Source organism: Hyperolius riggenbachi, chromosome 8 (genome assembly GCF_040937935.1).
Source record: "Hyperolius riggenbachi isolate aHypRig1 chromosome 8, aHypRig1.pri, whole genome shotgun sequence".
NCBI classification, from domain to species: domain Eukaryota; kingdom Metazoa; phylum Chordata; class Amphibia; order Anura; family Hyperoliidae; genus Hyperolius; species Hyperolius riggenbachi.
In genome coordinates, this window is record NC_090653.1 from 59,293,366 (window position 1) to 59,314,868 (window position 21,503).

The 21,503-nt window shown below is 45.4% G+C and overlaps 1 protein-coding gene across 1 annotated transcript; it reads right to left on the bottom strand.

The window, feature by feature from the left end:
• Positions 1-2,586: 2,586 nt before the first annotated feature.
• LOC137528173 (olfactory receptor 5V1-like) lies at positions 2,587-11,481 on the bottom strand (the record flags this gene model as incomplete). The annotated part of the gene is made up of 2 exons (XM_068249438.1): positions 10,571-11,481; positions 2,587-2,605 (listed from the first exon to the last, which is right to left on the bottom strand). Coding segments are annotated over exons 1-2 (930 nt in total), but the record flags the coding sequence as incomplete, so codon positions are not given.
• Positions 11,482-21,503: the final 10,022 nt, after the last annotated feature.

The following is a 21,503-nucleotide window of genomic DNA, read 5'->3' on the forward strand; positions in this document are numbered from 1 at the left end:
AAGGATACCTCTGATTTTTTTGGAGAGGGTGTAGGGGGACAATAAACATGTATTTTGGTACGTCCTCATATAGGCCCCATTTGGATGAAAATCTGATTACAACAGTTTCGTGAGTAACGCAACCTTATACTTCTAGGCAAACCCCTTCCTGACTTCAACAAATATGGCAAAATATATTCTACTTAAAGGATAAATTAGGTAAAATAGGGCAGTAAGGCTTTACTCACCTGGACATTCTTCCAGCCCCCTATAAGTTTATCTGTCCCACCCTTAACCCTCTGGGTGATAATCCTGAGCTGAGCTCGGGGTAAGCCGCCGCAGAGGATTTCTCAGGCCCTGGTGGGCCGATTTGCATAATTTTTTAGTTTTTGTTGCACGCAGCTAGCACTTTGCTAGCTGCCTCTATATACCGATCGCCGCCGCTCCACGCTGATTCGCCGCTACAAACCTTGCTGTGCAGCCCCCCCGACCTTGGTGGAGGGTTGGATCAGGACTCCCTCTGACGTCATGATGTCGATGACGTCATCCAGATCGTCGCCATGGCGGAGGGGTAGCCAAACAGGAAATCCCGTTCTGAAAAGGATTTCCTATTTGCTTTGATAGTCGGAGGCGATCGGAGAGGGTGGGGGGATGCCGCTGCACAGCGGCTATCATGTAACTAGCGCTAGGCTAGCTACATGATTAAAAAAAACAAAACAGTGCAGTGCCGCCCCCCCTGGCGATATTATTGTATCGCCCAGGAGGTTAAAGAAAAACTCCAGTGAAAATAATGTACCAAAAAAAGTGCTTCATTTTTACAATAATTATGTATAAATGATTTAGTCAGTGTTTGCCCATTGTAAAATCTTTTAAATCCCTGATTTTCATTCTGACATTAATTACATGGTGACATTTTTACTGTTGGCAGGTGATGTAGCTGCTGCATGCTTTTTTGGCAGTTGGAAACAGCTGTAAACAGCTATTTCCCACAATGCAACAAGGATCACAGACAGGAAACTGCCAGGAGTACCACGGTCCTCAGAGTTTCTTGTGGGAGGGGTTTCACCACAATATCAGTCTTACAGTGCCCCCTGATGGTCTGTTTGGGAAAAGGAATAGATTTCTCATGTAAAAGGGGGTATTAGCTACTGATTGGGATAAGGTTCAATTCTTGGTCTTTAAGTTCTGCCACTGTCCCCTTCATAAGAGTCATGGTCTTCTGCACATGCTATGCACCTCTCGTGATTGCATTCCCAAGGCCCAGGCTGTGCGCAATTCACAAGTAGTGTTGGGCGAACAGTGTTCGCCACTGTTCGGGTTCTGCAGAACATCACCCTGTTCGGGTGATGTTCGGGTTCGGCCCAACACCTGATGGTGTTCGGCCAAACTGTTCGGCCATATGGCCGAACTAAGAGCGCATGGCCGAACGTTACCCGAACGTTCGGCTAGCGCTGTGATTGGCCGAACGGGTCACGTGTAGTGTTCGGCGAACATCTAGATGTTCGGGTTTGGGCCGAACATGGCCGAACTCCGAACATAATGGAAGTCAATGGGGACCCGAACTTTCGTGCTTTGTAAAGCCTCCTTATATGCTACATACCCCAAATTTACAGGGTATGTGCACCTTGGGAGTGGGTACAAGAGGAAAAAAAAATTAGCAAAAAGAGCTTATAGTTTTTGAGAAAATCGATTTTAAAGTTTCAAAGGGAAAACTGTCTTTTAAATGCGGGAAATGTTTGTTTTCTTTGCACAGGTAACATGCTTTTTGTCGGCATGTAGTCATAAATGTAATACATATAAGAGGTTCCAGGAAAAGGGACCGGTAACGCTAACCCAGCAGCAGCACACGTGATGGAACAGGAGGAGGGTGGCGCAGGAGGAGAAGGCCACGCTTTGAGACACAACAACCCAGGCCTTGCATGAGGACAAGAAGCGTGCGGATAGCAATTTGCATTTTGTCGCCATGCAGTCATAAATGTAATACAGATGAGAGGTTCAATAAACAGGGACCGGAAACGCTAACCCATCACAGATGTTCATTGTTCATGTTACTTGGTTGGGGTCCGGGAGTGTTGCGTAGTCGTTTCCAATCCAGGATTGATTCATTTTAATTTGAGTCAGACGTTCTGCATTTTCTGTGGAGAGGCGGATACGCCGCCGATTTGTGACGATGCCTCCGGCAGCACTGAAACAGCGTTCCGACATAACGCTGGCTGCCGGGCAAGCCAGCACCTCTATTGCGTACATTGCCAGTTTGTGCCAGGTGTCTAGCTTCGATACCCAATAGTTGAAGGGTGCAGATGGATTGTTCAACACAGCTACGCCATCTGACATGTAGTCCTTGACCATCTTCTCCAGGCGATCGGTGTTGGAGGTGGATCTGCACGCTTGCTGTTCTGTGTGCTGCTGCATGGGTGTCAGAAAATGTTCCCACTCCAAGGACACTGCCGATACCATTCCCTTTTGGGCACTAACTGCGGCTTGTGTTATTTGCTGCCCTCCTGGTCGTCCTGGGTTTGCGGAAGTCAGTCTGTCGGCGTACAACTGGCTAGAGGAGGGGGAGGATGTCAATCTCCTCTCTAAAGTCTCCACAAGGGCCTGCTGGTATTCTTCCATTTTGACCTGTCTGGCTCTTTCTTCAAGCAGTTTTGGAACATTGTGTTTGTACCGTGGATCCAGAAGGGTATAAACCCAGTAATTGGTGTTGTCCAGAATGCGCACAATGCGTGGGTCGCATTGAATGCAGTCCTAGGCCGAAGAGGTCATAGCCTAGGGTCACAAAACCTGTTTATTCGGGCAATTTCAATGGTGGCGAGTCTGACGTACATAAATCGCAGCAATGGCCGTTAGCAACGTCTGAATCTCACGAAATGTCTCATGCAGGTAGAAGACATATTGTTAGACTTGGGCTCCAAAGATGGGTTCCCTACATCTCTGCAAACCAGAGTTACAGGGCTCCAAATTTGGTAAAATCCCCCATAGGCTTTCATTGGGCCTCCTATTTACAGTTCCAAAATCTCACATCTTTTCAAAGGGCAATTACTCAGCAGTGGCAAATTTTCTAGCATTGTAGGGACCCTTAGGGGGAACATGACTGGTGAGTTTCGGGCCCCTAGGCCAAAGAGGTCATAGCCTAGGGTCACAAAAACCTGTTTATTTGGGCTATTTCAATGGCAGTGATGGTGACGTACATAAATCGCAGCAATGGCCGTTAGCAAAGTCTGAATCTCACGAAATGTCTCATGCAGGTAGAAGACATATTGTTAGACTTGGATTCCAAAGATGGGGTCCCTACATCTCTGCAAACCAGAGTTACAGGGGTCCAAAATTGGTAAAATCCCCCATAGGATTTCATTGCCTCCCTATTTCACTTTCCAAAATCTCACATCTTTTCAAAGGGCAATGGCTCAGCAGTACCAAATTTTCTAGCATTGTAGGGACCCTTAGGGGGAACATGACTGGTGAGTTTCGGGCCCCTAGGCCGAAGAGGTCATAGCCTAGGGTCACAAAAACCTGTTTATTTGGGCTATTTCAATGGTAGTGATGGTGGCGTACATAAATCTCAGCAATGGCCGTTAGCAAAGTCTGAATCTCACGAAATGTCTCATGCAGTTAGAAGACATATTGTTAGACTTGGATTCCAAAGATGGGGTCCCTACATCTCTGCAAACCAGAGTTACAGGGGTCCAAAATTGGTAAAATCCCCCATAGGATTTCATTGCCTCCCTATTTCACTTTCCAAAATCTCACATCTTTTCAAAGGGCAATGGCTCAGCAGTACCAAATTTTCTAGCATCGTAGGGACCCTTAGGGGGAACATGACTGGTGAGTTTCGGGACCCTAGGCCGAAGAGGTCATAGCCTAGGGTCACAAAAACCTGTTTATTTGGGCTATTTCAATGGTAGTGATGGTGACGTACATAAATCGCAGCAATGGCCGTTAGCAAAGTCTGAATTTCACGAAATGTCTCATGCAGGTAGAAGACATATTGTTAGACTTGGATTCCAAAGATGGGGTCCCTACATCTCTGCAAACCAGAGTTACAGGGGTCCAAAATTGGTAAAATCCCCCATAGGATTTCATTGCCTCCCTATTTCACTTTCCAAAATCTCACATCTTTTCAAAGGGCAATGGCTCAGCAGTACCAAATTTTCTAGCATTGTAGGAACCCTTAGGGGGAACATGACTGGTGAGTTTCGGGCCCCTAGGCCGAAGAGGTCATAGCCTAGGGTCACAAAAACCTGTTTATTTGGGCTATTTCAATGGTAGTGATGGTGGCGTACATAAATCGCAGCAATGGCCGTTAGCAACGTCTGAATCTCACGAAATGTCTCATGCAGGTAGAAGACATATTGTTAGACTTGGATTCCAAAGATGGGGTCCCTACATCTCTGCAAACCAGAGTTACAGGGGTCCAAAATTGGTAAAATCCCCCATAGGATTTCATTGCCTCCCTATTTCACTTTCCAAAATCTCACATCTTTTCAAAGGGCAATGGCTCAGCAGTACCAAATTTTCTAGCATTGTAGGGACCCTTAGGGGGAACATGACTGGTGAGTTTCGGGCCCCTAGGCCGAAGAGGTCATAGCCTAGGGTCACAAACACCTGTTTATTTGGGCTATTTCAATGGTAGTGATGGTGACGTACATAAATCGCAGCAATGGCCGTTAGCAACGTCTGAATCTCACGAAATGTCTCATGCAGGTAGAAGACATATTGTTAGACTTGGATTCCAAAGATGGGGTCCCTACATCTCTGCAAACCAGAGTTACAGGGGTCCAAAATTGGTAAAATCCCCCATAGGATTTCATTGCCTCCCTATTTCACTTTCCAAAATCTCACATCTTTTCAAAGGGCAATGGCTCAGCAGTACCAAATTTTCTAGCATTGTAGGGACCCTTAGGGGGATCATGACTGGTGAGTTTTGCCACTGCTGAGCCATTGCCCTTTGAAATGGTGTGAGATTTTGGAACGGTAAATAGGAGGCCCAATGATTTTACCAATTTTGAACCCCTGTAACTCTGGTTTGCAGAGATGTAGGGACCCCATCTTTGGAATCCAAGTCTAACAATATGTCTTCTACCTGCATGAGACATTTCGTGAGATTCAGACGTTGCTAACGGCCATTGCTGCGATTTATGTACGCCACCATCACTACCATTGAAATAGCCCAAATAAACAGGTTTTTGTGACCCTAGGCTATGACCTCTTCGGCCTAGGGGCCCGAAACTCACCAGTCATGTTCCCCCTAAGGGTCTCTACAATGCTAGAAAATTTGGTACTGCTGAGCCATTGCCCTTTGAAAAGATGTGAGATTTTGGAAAGTGAAATAGGGAGGCAATGAAATCCTATGGGGGATTTTACCAATTTTGGACCCCTGTAACTCTGGTTTGCAGAGATGTAGGGACCCCATCTTTGGAATAATTAACATGTATAAATACATTAGAGGGCAATATAATAGCTTGGCGGATGAGCTTTTTGTCCCTAGGCCTTCTCAAAGGACTAGAGGACATGAGCTGCGCATGGAGGAAAAACGTTTTAGCCATTTATTTAGGAAAGGGTTCTTTACAGTAAGAGTGGTTAAGATGTGGAATGCATTGCCACAGGAAGTCATTATGGCAAACTCTATACCTGCATTTAAAGGGGGCTTAGATGCTTTCCTTGCGTTGAAAGACATCCATGGCTACAATTACTAGGTTATGCCTAATGATGTTGATCCAGGGATTTTATCTGATTGCCATCTGGAGTCAGGAAGGAATTTTTCCCATTTGGGGCTAATTGGACCATGCCTGGTGGGTTTTTTTTCGCCTTCCTCTGGATCAACAGGGGTATGTGGGGGACGGGCTGGAGTTGTGCTTTGTACTGGTTGAACTCGATGGACGTATGTCTTTTTTCAGCCAAAATAACTAAAAGAAAAAAGGAAAGAAAAGGAATCCAAGTCTAACAATATGTCTTCTACCTGCATGAGACATTTTGTGAGATTCAGGCTTTGCTAACGGCCATTGCTGAGATTTATGTACGCCACCATCACTACCATTGAAATAGCCCAAATAAACAGGTTTTTGTGACCCTAGGCTATGACCTCTTCGGCCTAGGGGCCCGAAACTCACCAGTCATGTTCCCCCTAAGGGTCCCTACAATGCTAGAAAATTTGGTACTGCTGAGCCATTGCCCTTTGAAAAGATGTGAGATTTTGGAAAGTGAAATAGGGAGGCAATGAAATCCTATGGGGGATTTTACCAATTTTGGACCCCTGTAACTCTGGTTTGCAGAGATGTAGGGACCCCATCTTTGGAATCCAAGTCTAACAATATGTCTTCTACCTGCATGAGACATTTCGTGAGATTCAGACTTTGCTAACGGCCATTGCTGCGATTTATGTACGTCACCATCACTACCATTGAAATAGCCCAAATAAACAGGTTTTTGTGACCCTAGGCTATGACCTCTTTGGCCTAGGGGCCCGAAACTCACCAGTCATGTTCCCCCTAAGGGTCCCTACAATGCTAGAAAATTTGGTACTGCTGAGCCGTTGCCCTTTGAAAAGATGTGAGATTTTGGAAAGTGAAATAGGGAGGCAATGAAATCCTATGGGGGATTTTACCAATTTTGGACCCCTGTAACTCTGGTTTGCAGAGATGTAGGGACCCCATCTTTGGAATCCAAGTCTAACAATATGTCTTCTACCTGCATGAGACATTTCGTGAGATTCAGACTTTGCTAACGGCCATTGCTGCGATTTATGTACGTCACCATCACTACCATTGAAATAGCCCAAATAAACAGGTTTTTGTGACCCTAGGCTATGACCTCTTTGGCCTAGGGGCCCGAAACTCAACAGTCATGTTCCCCCTAAGGGTCCCTACAATGCTAGAAAATTTGGTACTGCTGAGTAATTGCCCTTTGAAAAGATGTGAGATTTTGGAACTGTAAATAGGAGGCCCAATGAAAGCCTATGGGGGATTTTACCAAATTTGGAGCCCTGTAACTCTGGTTTGCAGAGATGTAGGGAACCCATCTTTGGAGCCCAAGTCTAACAATATGTCTTCTACCTGCATGAGACATTTCGTGAGATTCAGACGTTGCTAACGGCCATTGCTGTGATTTATGTACGTCAGACTCGCCACCATTGAAATTGCCCAAATAAACAGGTTTTGTGACCCTAGGCTATGACCTCTTCGGCCTAGGACTGCATTGAACGCGACCCACGCATTGTGCGCATTCTGGACAACACCAATTACTGGGTTTATACCTTTCTGGATCTACGGTACAAACACAATGTTCCAAAACTGCTTGAAGAAAGAGCCAGACAGGTCAAAATGGAAGAATACCAGCAGGCCCTTGTGGAGACTTTAGAGAGGAGATTGACATCCTCCCCCTCCTCTAGCCAGTTGTACGCCGACAGACTGACTTCCGCAAACCCAGCACGACCGGGAGGGCAGCAAACAACACAAGCCGCAGCTAGTGCCCAAAAGGGAATGGTATCGGCAGTGTCCTTGGAGTGGGAACATTTTCTGACACCCATGCAGCAGCACACAGAACAGCAAGCGTGCAGATCCACCTCCAACACCGATCGCCTGGAGAAGATGGTCAAGAACTACATGTCAGATGGCGTAGCTGTGTTGAACAATCCATCTGCACCCTTCAACTATTGGGTATCGAAGCTAGACACCTGGCACAAACTGGCAATGTACGCAATAGAGGTGCTGGCTTGCCCGGCAGCCAGCGTTATGTCGGAACGCTGTTTCAGTGCTGCCGGAGGCATCGTCACAGATCGGCGGCGTATCCGCCTCTCCACAGAAAATGCAGACCGTCTGACTCAAATTAAAATGAATCAATCCTGGATTGGAAACGACTACGCAACACTCCCAGACCCCAACCAAGTAACATGAACAATGAACATCTGTGATGGGTTAGCGTTTCCGGTCCCTGTTTATTGAACCTCTCATCTGTATTACATTTATGACTGCATGGCGACAAAATGCAAATTGCTATCCGCACGCTTCTGGTCCTCATGCAAGGCCTGGGTTGTTGTGTCTCAAAGCATGGCCTTCTCCTCCTGCGCCACCCTCCTCCTGTTCCATCACGTGTGCTGCTGCTGGGTTAGCGTTACCGGTCCCTTTTCCTGGAACCTCTTATATGTATTACATTTATGACTGCATGCCGACAAAAAGCATGTTACCTGTGCAAAGAAAACAGACATTTCCCGCATTTAAAAGACAGTTTTCCCTTTGAAACTTTAAAATCGATTTTCTCAAAAACTATAAGCTCTTTTTGCTAAATTTTTTTTCCTCTTGTACCCACTCCCAAGGTGCACATACCCTGTAAATTTGGGGTATGTAGCATGTAAGGAGGCTTTACAAAGCACAAAAGTTCGGGTCCCCATTGACTTCCATTATGTTCGGAGTTCGGGTCGAACACCCGAACATCGCGGCCATGTTCGGCCTGTTCGGCCCGAACCCGAACATCTAGATGTTCGCCCAACACTATTCACAAGGCTTGAACCGTTCCTGTCAACAAGATCAAGTGTGATTCCTCTCTTAGGCTGGGTACACACGGTGCGTTCCTGCACTCGACGCCCCGCTCGATTCCCGGCCGCTCGATTATTTCTGTCATGTCCGATTCCCGTTTCGATGGATCGTTCGGTCTCTTTGGCATACTTTACATGGGAATCGACCTAACAATCATCGAAATGCACTCACAAATGCTCGTAAATAATCGAGCGGCCAGGAATCGAGCGGGGCATCGAGTGCGGGAACGCACCGTGTGTACCTAGCATTACTCTTTAATACACAGTGTAGTAATGTGGTATGACATAAAAGCAGCATTTTAATGCAGGCTTTCACACAGCAATGCACCACCTTTGTGACGTTTACAGTGCAACCGGTGTGATATAAAGGCCTGCGTTATCATCCTATTGTATTACAGATAGGCCTCAATTCACTAAGCTTTATCAAACACTTTATCGAACGTTTGATTCGAACGTTTGATAACTGACCTCATGAGTAAAATCTAATTTTGAATTCACTAAGGGGTTATAGATTTATTGAACATTTTATCGATAAAACGTTCAATAAATCTATAACACCTTAGTGAATTCAAAATTAGATTTTACTCATGAGGTCAATTATCAAAGGTTTGATAAAGTGTTCTACAAAACTTAGTGAACTGAGGCCATAGTGCGTTACCACAAGATGTGCATTCACTGTAGGCCTCACTACATGTGATGTAACGTGTGTATAACACACAGTCCAACTTTTTTCTTTGCATTGTTTTCCTGCTCTTTCAGGGAATGCAATAACTACTGTGAACATGGCCTAAAACGTTTACCCCTTAATAGAAATAATGCAGGACACAAAAAAAAAAAGTCGAATTCTGATCAGTGTTGAACCCCATACAGTATGCTCTCCAACCTTACTAAATGAACCCAACAAAAATTGATGTGGGGTGCAAAGCAGAAATATGCAAATTATCTGGTGCGTACATAAAGACAGAACTTAGATACCTTTCAAGAAGTACAAACAGATAAGAATGTGTTGCATTATTTTAACCACTTCAGCTCCACAGGGTTTTTTGCTTAAAATCCAGAGCAATTTTCACATTTCAGCGCTCCTCCCATTCATTCACCAATAACTTTATTGCTACTCATCAGATGTAAATGATCTATATCTTGTTTTTTTTTGCCACAAATTATGCTTTGTGAGGGTGATATTTGCTTTAAGTAATTATGCTATTATCTGTGCATTTTAAAGGGAAAAATTAGAAAAAAAAAGAAAAAATACACTATTTCTCCATTTCCATGCACTATAGTTTTCAAATAAACAATGTTACCATAGGTAAAACCCACACATTGTATTTGCTAATTTGTCCTGGTTATCTCAACATTTAAATAATGTTCCTAGTACAATGTATGGCGATAATATATTAGTTTCTGGTTTGTGTTTCTTGTTTTCTCATTGTACTCTATCAGTAATTAAAAAGCCCTTATCTTCATGATTAACAGTAATACACTCTCATGGCATACATATTTTAAAAGCTAAGTCCCTAGGGTAACTATGTATTCTCTTTTCAATGCTGTCACTTTTGTTTTTTTTTACTAGTATTTATTTAGGGGTATAGAGTACATGTAAATAACAGTTTTATTGCTTTTCATTCAGTTTTCTGGTAAAAAAAATCACATGACTTATCCCTCAGTTGTCAAACACCACAAAATCTATTCTCTCACTTGTCACGGTTAAAATGATACCCTATATACATAATCAGATAGCTTATTGGGCATACAGCACACTGTTTACCACAAGTACGCCTATCTACTCCCCTGAGATTCAAGTAAAGTTTTGTGGGGAGTAGATAAGCGTAGCAAGGGAGGTAAAGTGGTTAATTGCTTATCATTAGTATTGTTGTTGTTGTTAGTAACCATATGAAGCTGGCTTTATATCTTTATTTTTTGACTGTAGTAAAATGATTTCCTTTGAGGATATAGTACAGTAGTGCAAGCTGCATTAATCTTCTTGCACTCTCTTTCAGCCAAATTAGGGTTCAAATATTTATTCGGAGAGAACTGGTTTTTATCCCATAGGAAAAATGTAACTTTTTAAAGGCTGACTTCACATCCTTATTTTTCAGGCTATAGATAAGAGGATTTAATAGGGGGACAGCAGCAGTATTAATCAGGGAAAGAAGCTTATTGTACTCTACACTATCTGCTGAGATTGGTTTCATGTACTGGTAGATTAAAGTGGTATGAAGAAGACCGACAACTGTCAGATGGGAAGAGCATGTATAGAAAACTTTACGTCTTCCAGTTGTTGTACGAATCTTTAGAATGGTGCTTATAATAAAAATGTAAGGTAGAATGGTTAGAAGCAATGGACCAAGACCCACTATTAACATTCCTTCAACCAAGAATACAGTCTGAAGAGCACTAGTGTCACTGCAAGACAACTGTGTGATAGGTATGGCATCACAGTAGAAATGGTTGATCGTATTGGATCTGTAACAAGATAATGCACTCAACAGTACAACATAAGGAATTACTTCTATGAAACCAAGCAACCAACAGACAGCAGCAAGAAGAATACATAATCTCTGATTCATGATAGCTTGGTATCCTAAAGGGTTACAAATGGCCACATAGCGGTCATAACTCATAGCTGTAAGGATCAACATTTCATGATTAGCAAAACATGCAAAAAAATAAAACTGAGCCAGGCAGTCCACATATGAAATGACATGATTCCTGGTTAGAAAAATGAGAAGGATCTTGTGTAGAGTAGTAGTCGTGGAGCTCATATCAATGATGGAGAGATTTACTAGGAAGAAGTACATAGGAGTATGGAGATGAGGGTCCAGACAGACCAAGAGGAGAATGGTCAGGTTTCCACCAAGAGTGAAGAGATAAATGAGAAGAATCAAAAGAAATAATGGAACCTGTAAGTTTGGAACATCGGAGATTCCTTTGATAATGAAAAATGTCACCGCAGACTGATTGGTTTTGTCCATGTTATAGTATTTTTTGTAAGAGGTCTCTGCGTTTAAAGAAGTTTGTGTATATTTTTTTCTTGACTAAACTGATCCTAATGCAACAACAAAAACCTATATAAATTAAAGAATTTAAATAAAATAGGTAATTGTCCACATTTTTTATTCTGATTATGTAAAAGTAGAAGGGCCTATTCTTTGCAGAAAGTAGGTGAGAATGTTGTCTTTCCTTTTCTTTCCCAACCATGCTTTTATACTATAACTAGAGATGGCCCGACCGTTCCCCCAGCGAACGGTTCCCAGTGGTTCTAGATCGCGGAGAACCGAAAACTTTTCAGGAAGTTTGGTTCGCCCCCATAGCGCATCATGAGGGTCAACTTTGACCCTCTACATCACAGTCAGCAGGCACATTGTAGCCAATTACGCTACACTTCCTCCTGGAACCCTCCCCCCCCCCCCTTATAAAAGGCAGGTAGCATCAGGCATTGGACTCACTCGTGTGCCTGCATTAATTAGAGAAGGGATAGCTGCTGCAGACTCTCATAGGGAAAGCTTAGTTAGGCTCTTGTAGGCTTGTTAGCTTGCTCCTGGCTGATTGTAATTGCTAAAGAAAAAGGCATCCCTCAACAGCTCTTTTGAGAGCTAATCTTGTTCTTGTGATCTTTTCTTTCTTTTTTTTTTTTTTTTTTGTGGCCCACTTGCATTATATACAGCTCTGTCAGTCAGTCACAGCTGGCCTTTGGACCCTTGGTGGTATAACTACTGCTGTGCCAGGTGCACATTGTAATACCCATCACTGCATACACCTACTAACTGTTGTTCACTTCAGTGCACCCACCTACCTACGTGAGTGCACGCAGTGTCACTGTGCCTGTCTGGTACCTGTGTGTGTGTGACAGGTGCACATTTTAATACCCATCACTTCATATACCTACTACCTGTTGTTCACTTCAGTGCACCCACCTACCAACGTGAGTGCACGCAGTGTCACTGTGCCAGTCCAGTACCTGTCTGTGTGTGACAGGTGCACATTGTAATACCCATCACTGCATATACCTACTACTGCATATACCTACTACCAGCCCGGCCACAGCATCACCACAAGGCCTTTCAGCCCACACATCATACACCATTCCAGCCAAAAACAGTATTGCCAGGCACAGCAGCCAGTAGAGGAGAATTCAGAAGCCAGGTGAGAGGTGTCTACCATATTAAGGGGGCATTCTGCCTATTTATGTGAAATGCTGTCTATTTATGTGCCTCATGACTGCTGAATTTGTCTTGTTGGGGGCCTCATGATTGATGAATTTGTCTTGTTGGGGGTCTCATTATTGTTGAATTTGTCTTGTTGGGGGCCTCATGATTGCTGAATTTGTCTTGTTGGGAGCCTCATGATTGCTGAATTTGTCTTGTTGGGGGCCTCATGATTGCTGAATGTATCTTGTTGGGGGCCTCATTATTGCTGAATTTGTCTTGTTGGGGGCCTCATGATTGCTGAATTTGTCTTGATGGGGGCCTCATGATTGCTGAATTTGTCTTGTTGGGGGTCACATGATTGCTAACAGCGAGACTATGGGAAAAGCTAAATCATCATAATGTGAGAAAACAGCATTAAACCTACTTTTTTAGCTTTTTAAAATAGAAAATAAAACTGGGCGGTTCTAAAAAAATGAATACATTTTTCAGGAGTAGGATGGATGAAATTGTTTATCTTCACAGTTTATTCTCACCTTGGATTTTCCATAATGTTTATGTATTGTAACGATTGTGGGATAATCTCCACGAACAGCACACAACGTGTACGCTGACACTGAGGAGATCTCCCACAAGCGCTCAGACAGAGGACCCCAGTTATGGTGCAAATACACCTGTGGAGGAACAGACCAGCCAGGAAAATAACAAACTCTCGAGTATGCATAAATATTGGCAATGAACCAATATTTGACGCAACTACTAGCAAAATAACAAACGCTAACTAAACGTGGTCTCCGCACGTTAAGCGCAACACAGACAAGCTCGTTGGAAGTACGGTCACCGCACGTTAAGCGCAACAATGACAAAGCGTACCAACTGACTAACAGATGAACACGGAAAATACAAACAAACAGATAACAGGAACGCTTGCTAATCGGTTACCTTACCTCAGGCAACAGCAAGCATTTGCTCCAGACAGACAGACAAACAGATAACAGGAACAGGTCAGATAGGATCCACTACTCTTCCGCAAGAGCGAGTGTGAACCGTACACAGGAACATGACTGATAGGATCCACTGCTCTTCCGCAAGAGCGAGTGCGATCCGCATGGCAAGACAGGCCGAATGAACGCTTGCACAGCAAGCATTCACAAGCAAGACAGGTAGGAACAAAGTAGCCAATCGCAACAGCAGCGATGGTTTCCTTCGCAAAACAAGACTGGAAGGATCCACTGCTCTACTGCAAGAACTAGTGCGATCCACACGGCAAGACAGACAGAATGAAGGCTTGTGTAGCAAGCGTTCACAAACAAGACATGCAGGAACGAAGTAGCCAATTGCAACCGCAGCAATGGCTTCCTTTGCAAAACAATACTGGAAGGATCCACTTCTCTACCGCAAGAGCTAGTGCGATCCACACGGTAACACGGAATCAGGGACAGGGGTCCAGAAGCAGCAGCCAGACAAGCTAAGTCTGAAACTATGTCGGACAAGGAACACAGCAGGAAGCAACTCTTTATGCTGAGGTCATCCAGAGGGAGTGGACATGCAAATTCCCACACAGGTGAATGGTAATCAATCACAGGCTGACAGCAAAGAAAGGCAGGCAAGACTAGGCCATTTGCATGAAAAGACATCAGGCATTGCTTGGCTGCAGTACACTTGCAGCCAGCAATACATGCTGCAGAGGAGATCCTAACATGTATGAGTTAAAACGTTTGTATTTAGTTTAAATTGCTGTTGCCATTTTGCGATAGATAAGTGACTTTTGGGTTGCAGTTTGGGCACTCAGCCTCCAAAAGGCTACGAGCGCCGCACAACTTCAGCCTCATATTTTTTGGCACTGCACAACTTCTCCTAGAATCTTGCAATGGGATGACCACCTGAGGGAAAGCAGCACACAAAAGCAAATCCACACACTGCAGTGGAAGTTATGCAATTATTTCTCAAAAAATGCGATACCCAAACTGTACCGTGATGTAGAAAGGCAAGTGGTGTCATCTCTGGCACACAGGGTTGGGTCAAGGGTCCATCTGACCACGTGGTCTGCAAAGCACGGTCAGGCCTGCCCGAAGAAACTAAGTCAGTCCCCACACACAGCATCTCTGCCTGCACGCCATTTGACTGCCTGCCCCAAGACTAAGTCGCTCCCCACACAGCACCTCTGCCCGCAGGCCGCTTGACTGCCTTCTCCGCCACCACCAACAGGGTCCAGGACTCCAGGCGGATTCCTGAATTTTTAAGCGGTTGCTACTGTATACTACTTTTTCTTGTGCATGTACATGCCTGCCTATTTTTTCTGGCAACAACAAAACAAAAGGCATGTACATGTGCCAATTCCCCTTCGTGATCATTATCTTGCCGCGGTGAAGAGGCTTGCATATCACAATGAAGCAATGACCAACGGCGATATGAGTGTCTCGGGGGGGGGGGGGGGGGGGCACACCCACGATAATACGGTCATTGCTTCATTGTGGACAGACCAAATTTGATCAGCTGGACAGTCACTGTTGTTCTATCATTGAGCTACCACAGCCCAGCGACCATATGGGCTTGAAAACCGCCACGGCCTGCACTCTCGCCATGGTGCGCACCAGTCTAGCATGGCCGTCACTACACAAATAGCTGCTTGCATTGCATTACACAGTGAGTTTGGTGTGTCAGTGTGAAGCAGAACTCTAATTACACTCCCTGATTGATGTAGACACATGCAAGATGTTTTAACCCTTTAAGGACGGTGCTGTTTATGTCTGATCTGTGCTGCATGGGCTCTCCAGCCCACAACACAGATCAGCAGGCAGGCAGGGCGATCAGACTTCCCCCCCTTTTCTCCCCACTAGGGGAATGTCCTGCTGGGGGGTCTGATCGCTGCCGCTCTGTGTGGTTGAGCGGGGGTAGGGTCTCCTCAAAGCCCCCTCCGCAGCAATTCCCAGCCTCCCAGTCCTTCCCTCCCCTCCTTCGTATGGGCAGCACAGGACAGAGATCCGTCCTGCGCCTCCTCTGACAGACTTCAGGCTCACAGGTGGTTCACGGAGACACCCTCCGTGAATTGACATGGAACGGCCATTTCCATGTAAAACCACAAACGACCAGCTGCCGCCTATCGGCGTTAGGCAGTCGTTATGTGGTTAAAGCACTTTAGGCCTGCAATTTAGCATTCAATGTGATTTCTGCCCTTAAAACACTGCTTTGCGTCAAATCCAGATTTTTCCTCAAGACTTTTGGCATCCATGCCACTCCGCCATGCCCCCCTCCATGTGTTAGACCCCTTGAAACATTTTTTTCATCACTTTTCTGGCCAGCATAAGTGTTTCTAATTTTCAAAGTTCGCCTCCCCATTGAAGTCTATTGCGGTTCGTGACAGTTCGCGGAACCGAACTCGGAGGTTCGGGCCAGCTCTAACTATAACATCCTAACTAGCCTAAAGTGTACCTGAGACATTGAAAGTAATAAGATTTATACTTACCTGGGGCTTCTTCTAGCCTCCTGTAGACTATCTGCTCCACCGCAGTCCACCTGGTTTCTTCTGTTGCACTGCTGTCAGCTCCGGTAAACTCCACAACTGAGCCAGTCAGGGACTACTGCAGGAAGGGGGTATTGGGCCTAGCGGCGGGGAGGGGGGTCGGACCCCCCCCTCCCTCACCTGGGTCCCTCGTCCTCCGCTCCCCTCCAGCTTTAAAAAGTTACGTCGCTGGCTGCAGCTATTGTAAGAGGCAACGGGCGGGGATCACTCACCTCTTCCTCGTTCCAGCCTGCGCTCCACTGACATCACTTCCTGCTACGTCGCAGGAAGTGACATCAGTGGAGCGCACACTGGAACGAGGAAGAGGTGAGTGATCCCCGCCCGTTGCCTCTTATAGCTGCAGCCAGCGACGTAACTTTTTAAAGCTGGAGAGGACGGGGGACCCAGGCGAGGGAGGGGGGGTCCGACCCCCCTCCCCACCGCTAGGCCCAATACCCCCTTCCAGCTCGCTATCCCCTCCAGCTCGGGTGGCCCCCCACACCCACGGCTTGGGGGCCGGTGCCGCCCGCCCGCCCCAAAAGTGCCGCCTGAGGCAAAAGTTTCACTCCGCCTCATGGGCGGGCCAGCCCTGCATAAATCCTTTTACTTTCAATGTCTCAGGTTTACTTGAATGGAGAAAATGTGTGCATGCTGCTGAGTCTGACAAGCTCCAGTCATCTTACCGACAGGAAGGCAAGCATCAATCTCCTTTCAGCAGTGAGATTTGCTGCTGTAGGTGAAAAAGCATTTTGAAACTGGAGACTGTCAGCAGATTTGCATATCTGTCACTCAATAAAAACCCAATCTGATTGGGACTGAGATAAGGCCAGTAGGTCAGGGAAGAAAACATGCCATGCTGGATGCTGGGAAGGTCAGGAGAAACTGTAACAGTTATTCAGTGAGATTTTGGCGGAAGGAAAGGAAAGGGACATCTATGTTTCATTATTTTTTCATTTGTTAGAATATATTCTTGTATTCTTGTGTAATGCCGCTGCTTTATACGTTGTACTTATACAGATTTGGCTTTTGACAAATATATAGTAGGTGGAGCTTCAGAGTAAGAGTACATTAATCATTCTGTCAGGAAAGGGTTCCTTTTATTTTTCACACAATGTTGCTTTACTGCTGTTTGTAAGCTTGTTCATTGGCTGTTCCCTACCTTTTTAGATGTGCAACCTAATCCATCTCATGTGTAAATGAATGGAGCCTGGAGTTATTAACCAGTTAATGTTTACAGTACAGTGTATCTACTCCCCTAAAAGCTTTATCTAAAGTCCAGGGGAGTGGATATTCGTACTCCTGCTGTGCGCGCTCTCGCTCACTTGTGCACATGCTCACGCACTGGTTCTAGCCACTGCATGTTAGCTTGGAGATCAATGAATGGGAACACAGTTCCCAATCTTTGTTCTAGTTCCCCGTGTCAACGATTGCAGCATCAATTAGATGTCTGAGGTCATTTGTAAACATTAGTTCCTGTTTGTGTAATAAAAGCATGCACAGGAAGCTAATAACTGAGAACATCTTGTGGCCATATAGTAAAATTACATCTACATTCATTTATTTTAATAAAAAGACCTACACATAATTTAAAATTAACCCCTTACCCCCCACACTCTCCAATAAATACCTAAATAAAACGTTTGCATAAAGAAAAAAATTCAATAAAAAGGAAAAAAAAAACATAAATAGTTACCTTAGGGACTGAACTTTTTTTTAATATGTATGTCAAGAGGGTATATTACTGTTATTTTTTAAATTATGGGCTTGTAAAACTGAACAAATGCACCTTTATTTCCAAATAAAATATTGGCACCATACATTGTGATAGGGGCATCATTTAAATGGTGTAATAACCAGAACAAATGGGAAAATAAAATATGTGAATTTTAATTATGGTAGCATGTATTATTTTAAAACTATTATGGCTGAAAACTGAGGAATAATGGTTTATTCTTTTCTTAATATTCCCGTTAAAAGGCATTTAGAAAAAAAAAATTCTTACCAAAAGGTACCACCTAAAGAAAGCCTAATTTGTGGCTGAAAAAACAAGATACATATCTTTTTGTTGTGATAAGCAGTGATAAAGTTATGCATTCAAAACAGGTACAGCAAAGGAGGGCGTTAGCTTTAGTATAAATAATATGTGCACAAATTATTTCCTACTAGACTTCCCCACATCATTGACAGGCCCTCAGGCTTAAGTCCTACCGCTAGTCTAACAATAAAAACAAAATGTTTTAACCTAGTGCAGCTACTCATAAATGGTATATACATTTCTTCAAACAGACATCAAACAAATGGCAGCGCTCCAGCCTGCAAACTGAAATGTAAGCCAACAGAAGCATGCAGAGCCCGGTAGGTCTTCCCCTGAGGGCCTGTCAATGCCATAGGGAAGTCTAGTAGGAAATAATTTGAGCACATATTATTTATACTGCAAGAAGTTTTGAATCAGGATGATACCATTTATTATTTATATTGAAACATTATTTATACTGAAACTATCTTTACTGTACCTGTTTTGAATGCATGTTGTATAATAGTGTCCATATTGTGGAGCTCTGCGCATCATTGAAAAACAGCTAACTCAGGTACAGCCATTGTCTGAAATAGAGATGGCCTGAACCTCCGATTTTAGGTTTGTGAACCTCCCGCGAAAGTTTGGTTCATGCGAACTTTCGCGAACCGCAATAGACTTCAATAGGGAGGCAAACTTGGAAAACTAGAAAAATTTATACTGGCCAGAAAAGTGATGGAAAAGATGTTTCAAGGGGTCTAACACCTGGAGGGGGCATGGCGGAGTGGTATACATGCCAAAAGTCCCAGGGAAAAATCTGGATTGGACGCAAATCAGCGTTTTAAGGGCAGAAATCACATTGAATGCTAAATTGCAGGCCTAAAGTGCTTTAAAACATTTTGCATGTGTATACATCAATCAGGGAGTGTAATTAGAGTACTGCTTCACACTGACACACCAAACTCACTGTGTAACGCACCACAAACAGCTGTTTGCGTAGTGACTGCCATGCTGGACTGGTGCGCACCATGGCCAGAGTGCAGGCCATGGCGGTTTTCAAGCCCATATGGTCACCGGGCTGTGGTAGCTCATTGATAGAACAACAGTGACTGTCCAGCTGATCAAATTTGGTCTGACCACAATGAAGCAACAACCTTATTATCTTCGGTGTGCCCACCCCCGAGACACTCATATAGCCGGCCGTTATTGCTTCATTGTGTTACGCAAGCCCCTTCACTGCAGCAAGGTAATGATCACGAAGGGGAATGGGCACATGTCCATGCCTTTTGTTTTGTTGTTGCAGCCGCAGTGCAGCCAGAAAAGTTAGGCAGAACCTTTATTGCGTTGTGCTGTGACATCACCCTTAAATGCATTTTAAAGCATAGTTGCCAGCTTGTTCTGCATGTGCTGCATCCTTTCTGCCTTCTGGTGAGTTGGTAACATGTCTGCCACTTTGTGCCTATACCAAGGGTCTATTAGTGTGGCCACCCAGTACAGCTCAATCCCCTTGAGTTTTTTTATACGGGGGTTCCTCAACAGGCTGGACAGCTTGAAAGATGCCATCTGCACAAAGTTGGATCCAGACGTACTATCCATCTCCTCTTGCTCTTCCCCAGTGACATCAGGTAAGTCCTCCTCCTCCCCCCAGCCACAAACAATACCACGGGAACGTCGAGCAGCACAAGCCCTCTGCGACGCCTTCTGCGGTTGGTCTTCTGCAGCCGCCTCCTCCTCCTCCAAAGAAACACCTTCCTCATCATCCGAGTCTGACTCCTTTTCCCTACGCGGCTCTTCCTCCTCCTTCCCCCTCTGTGCTGCCGCAGGTGTGGAGGAAACATCTGGTTCTCCCACAACTGTTCCTGCCGTAACTGTTCCTCTTCACGCTCCTCCACAGCTTGATCCACCACTCTACGCACGGCACGCTCCAGGCAGGGCCGGCCTTAGGTTTCACAGCGCCCTGTGCAAAACCGGATTTTGTTGCCCCCCCTCCCCATAAGTAGCATAGTTGTCCCAATATAGGTAGCATAGTTGCCCCCAGTGTAGGTAGTATAGTTGCCCCATATAGGTAGCATAGCTGCCCTCAGTGTAGCTAGTACAGTTTCCCCCAGTGTAGTAGCATGGTTGCCCCCAGTGTAGGTAGTATGCCCCCAGTGTAGGTAGTATGCCCCAGTATGCCCCCAGTGTAGGTAGTATGCCCCCAGTGTAGGTAGTTTGCCCCAGTATGCCCCCAGTGTAGGTAGTATGCCCCCAGAGTAGGTAGTATGCCCCCAGTGTAGGTAGTTTGCCCCAGTATGCCCCCAATGTAGGTAGTATGCCCCCAGTGTAGGTAGTATGCCCCAGTATGCCTCCAGTGTAGGTAGTATGCCCCCACTGTAGGTAGTATGCCCCCAGTGTAGATAGTATGCACCCAGTGTAGGTAGTTTGCCCCAGTATGCCCCCAGTGTAGGTAGTATGCCCCCAGTGTATGCAGTTTGCCTCCAGTGTAGGTAGTATGCCCCCAGTGTAGGTAGTTTTCCCCCGGTATGCCCCCAGTGTAGGTAGTTTTCCCCCAGTGTAGGTAGTATGCCCCCAGTGTAGGTAGTTTGCCCCCAGTGTAGGTAGTTTTCCACCAGTGAAGGTAATTTGCTCCCAGTGTAGGTAGTTTGCCCCAGGCAACCCCCCCCAGGCAGGCCTGACTCACCTGACATCCAGCTCCAGCGCCGACGTCACTCTTCCCTCCCCGCCTCCGCTCCATCTTTAGTTAGAGCAGGCTACAAGAAAATGGCCGCCGTTTGTCTGCATTTGTGGACATCGGCGGGCATTTTCTTGTAGTCCTGCTCTAAATATAGACGGAGAGGTCACAGGGAGACAGCGGGGCGGCAAGGGGCGACAGGGCGCATAAAGCCCTTGAGAGCATGGCACCCTGAGCGACCGCACAGGTCGCTCATAGCAAAGGCCGGCCCTGGCTCCAGGAAGTAAGCGTACGGGATCAAGTCGCTGATGGTGCCTTCACTGCGACTCACCAGGTTGGTCACCTCCTCAAACGGCCACATGAGCCTGCATGCATTTCGCAGCAGTGTCCAGTTCGGGGGCCAGAACATCCCCATCTCCTCAGTTGATGTCCTTCTACTGAAATTGTAGAGGTACTTGATGACGGTGACGGCTTTCTCCTGCTTTCAAACTCCAGTGAGTCAGGCTAGGCTATCACATATCAAGCGTCTCAACCTCAAGTTGTTTCTCCGCTGAATGTCCGCAAAGCGTGCCATGGCCTTGTAAGACCGCCTGAAATGTCCACACAACTTCCTGGCCTGCTTCAGGACGTCCTCTAAGCCTGGGTACTTTGACACAAATCTT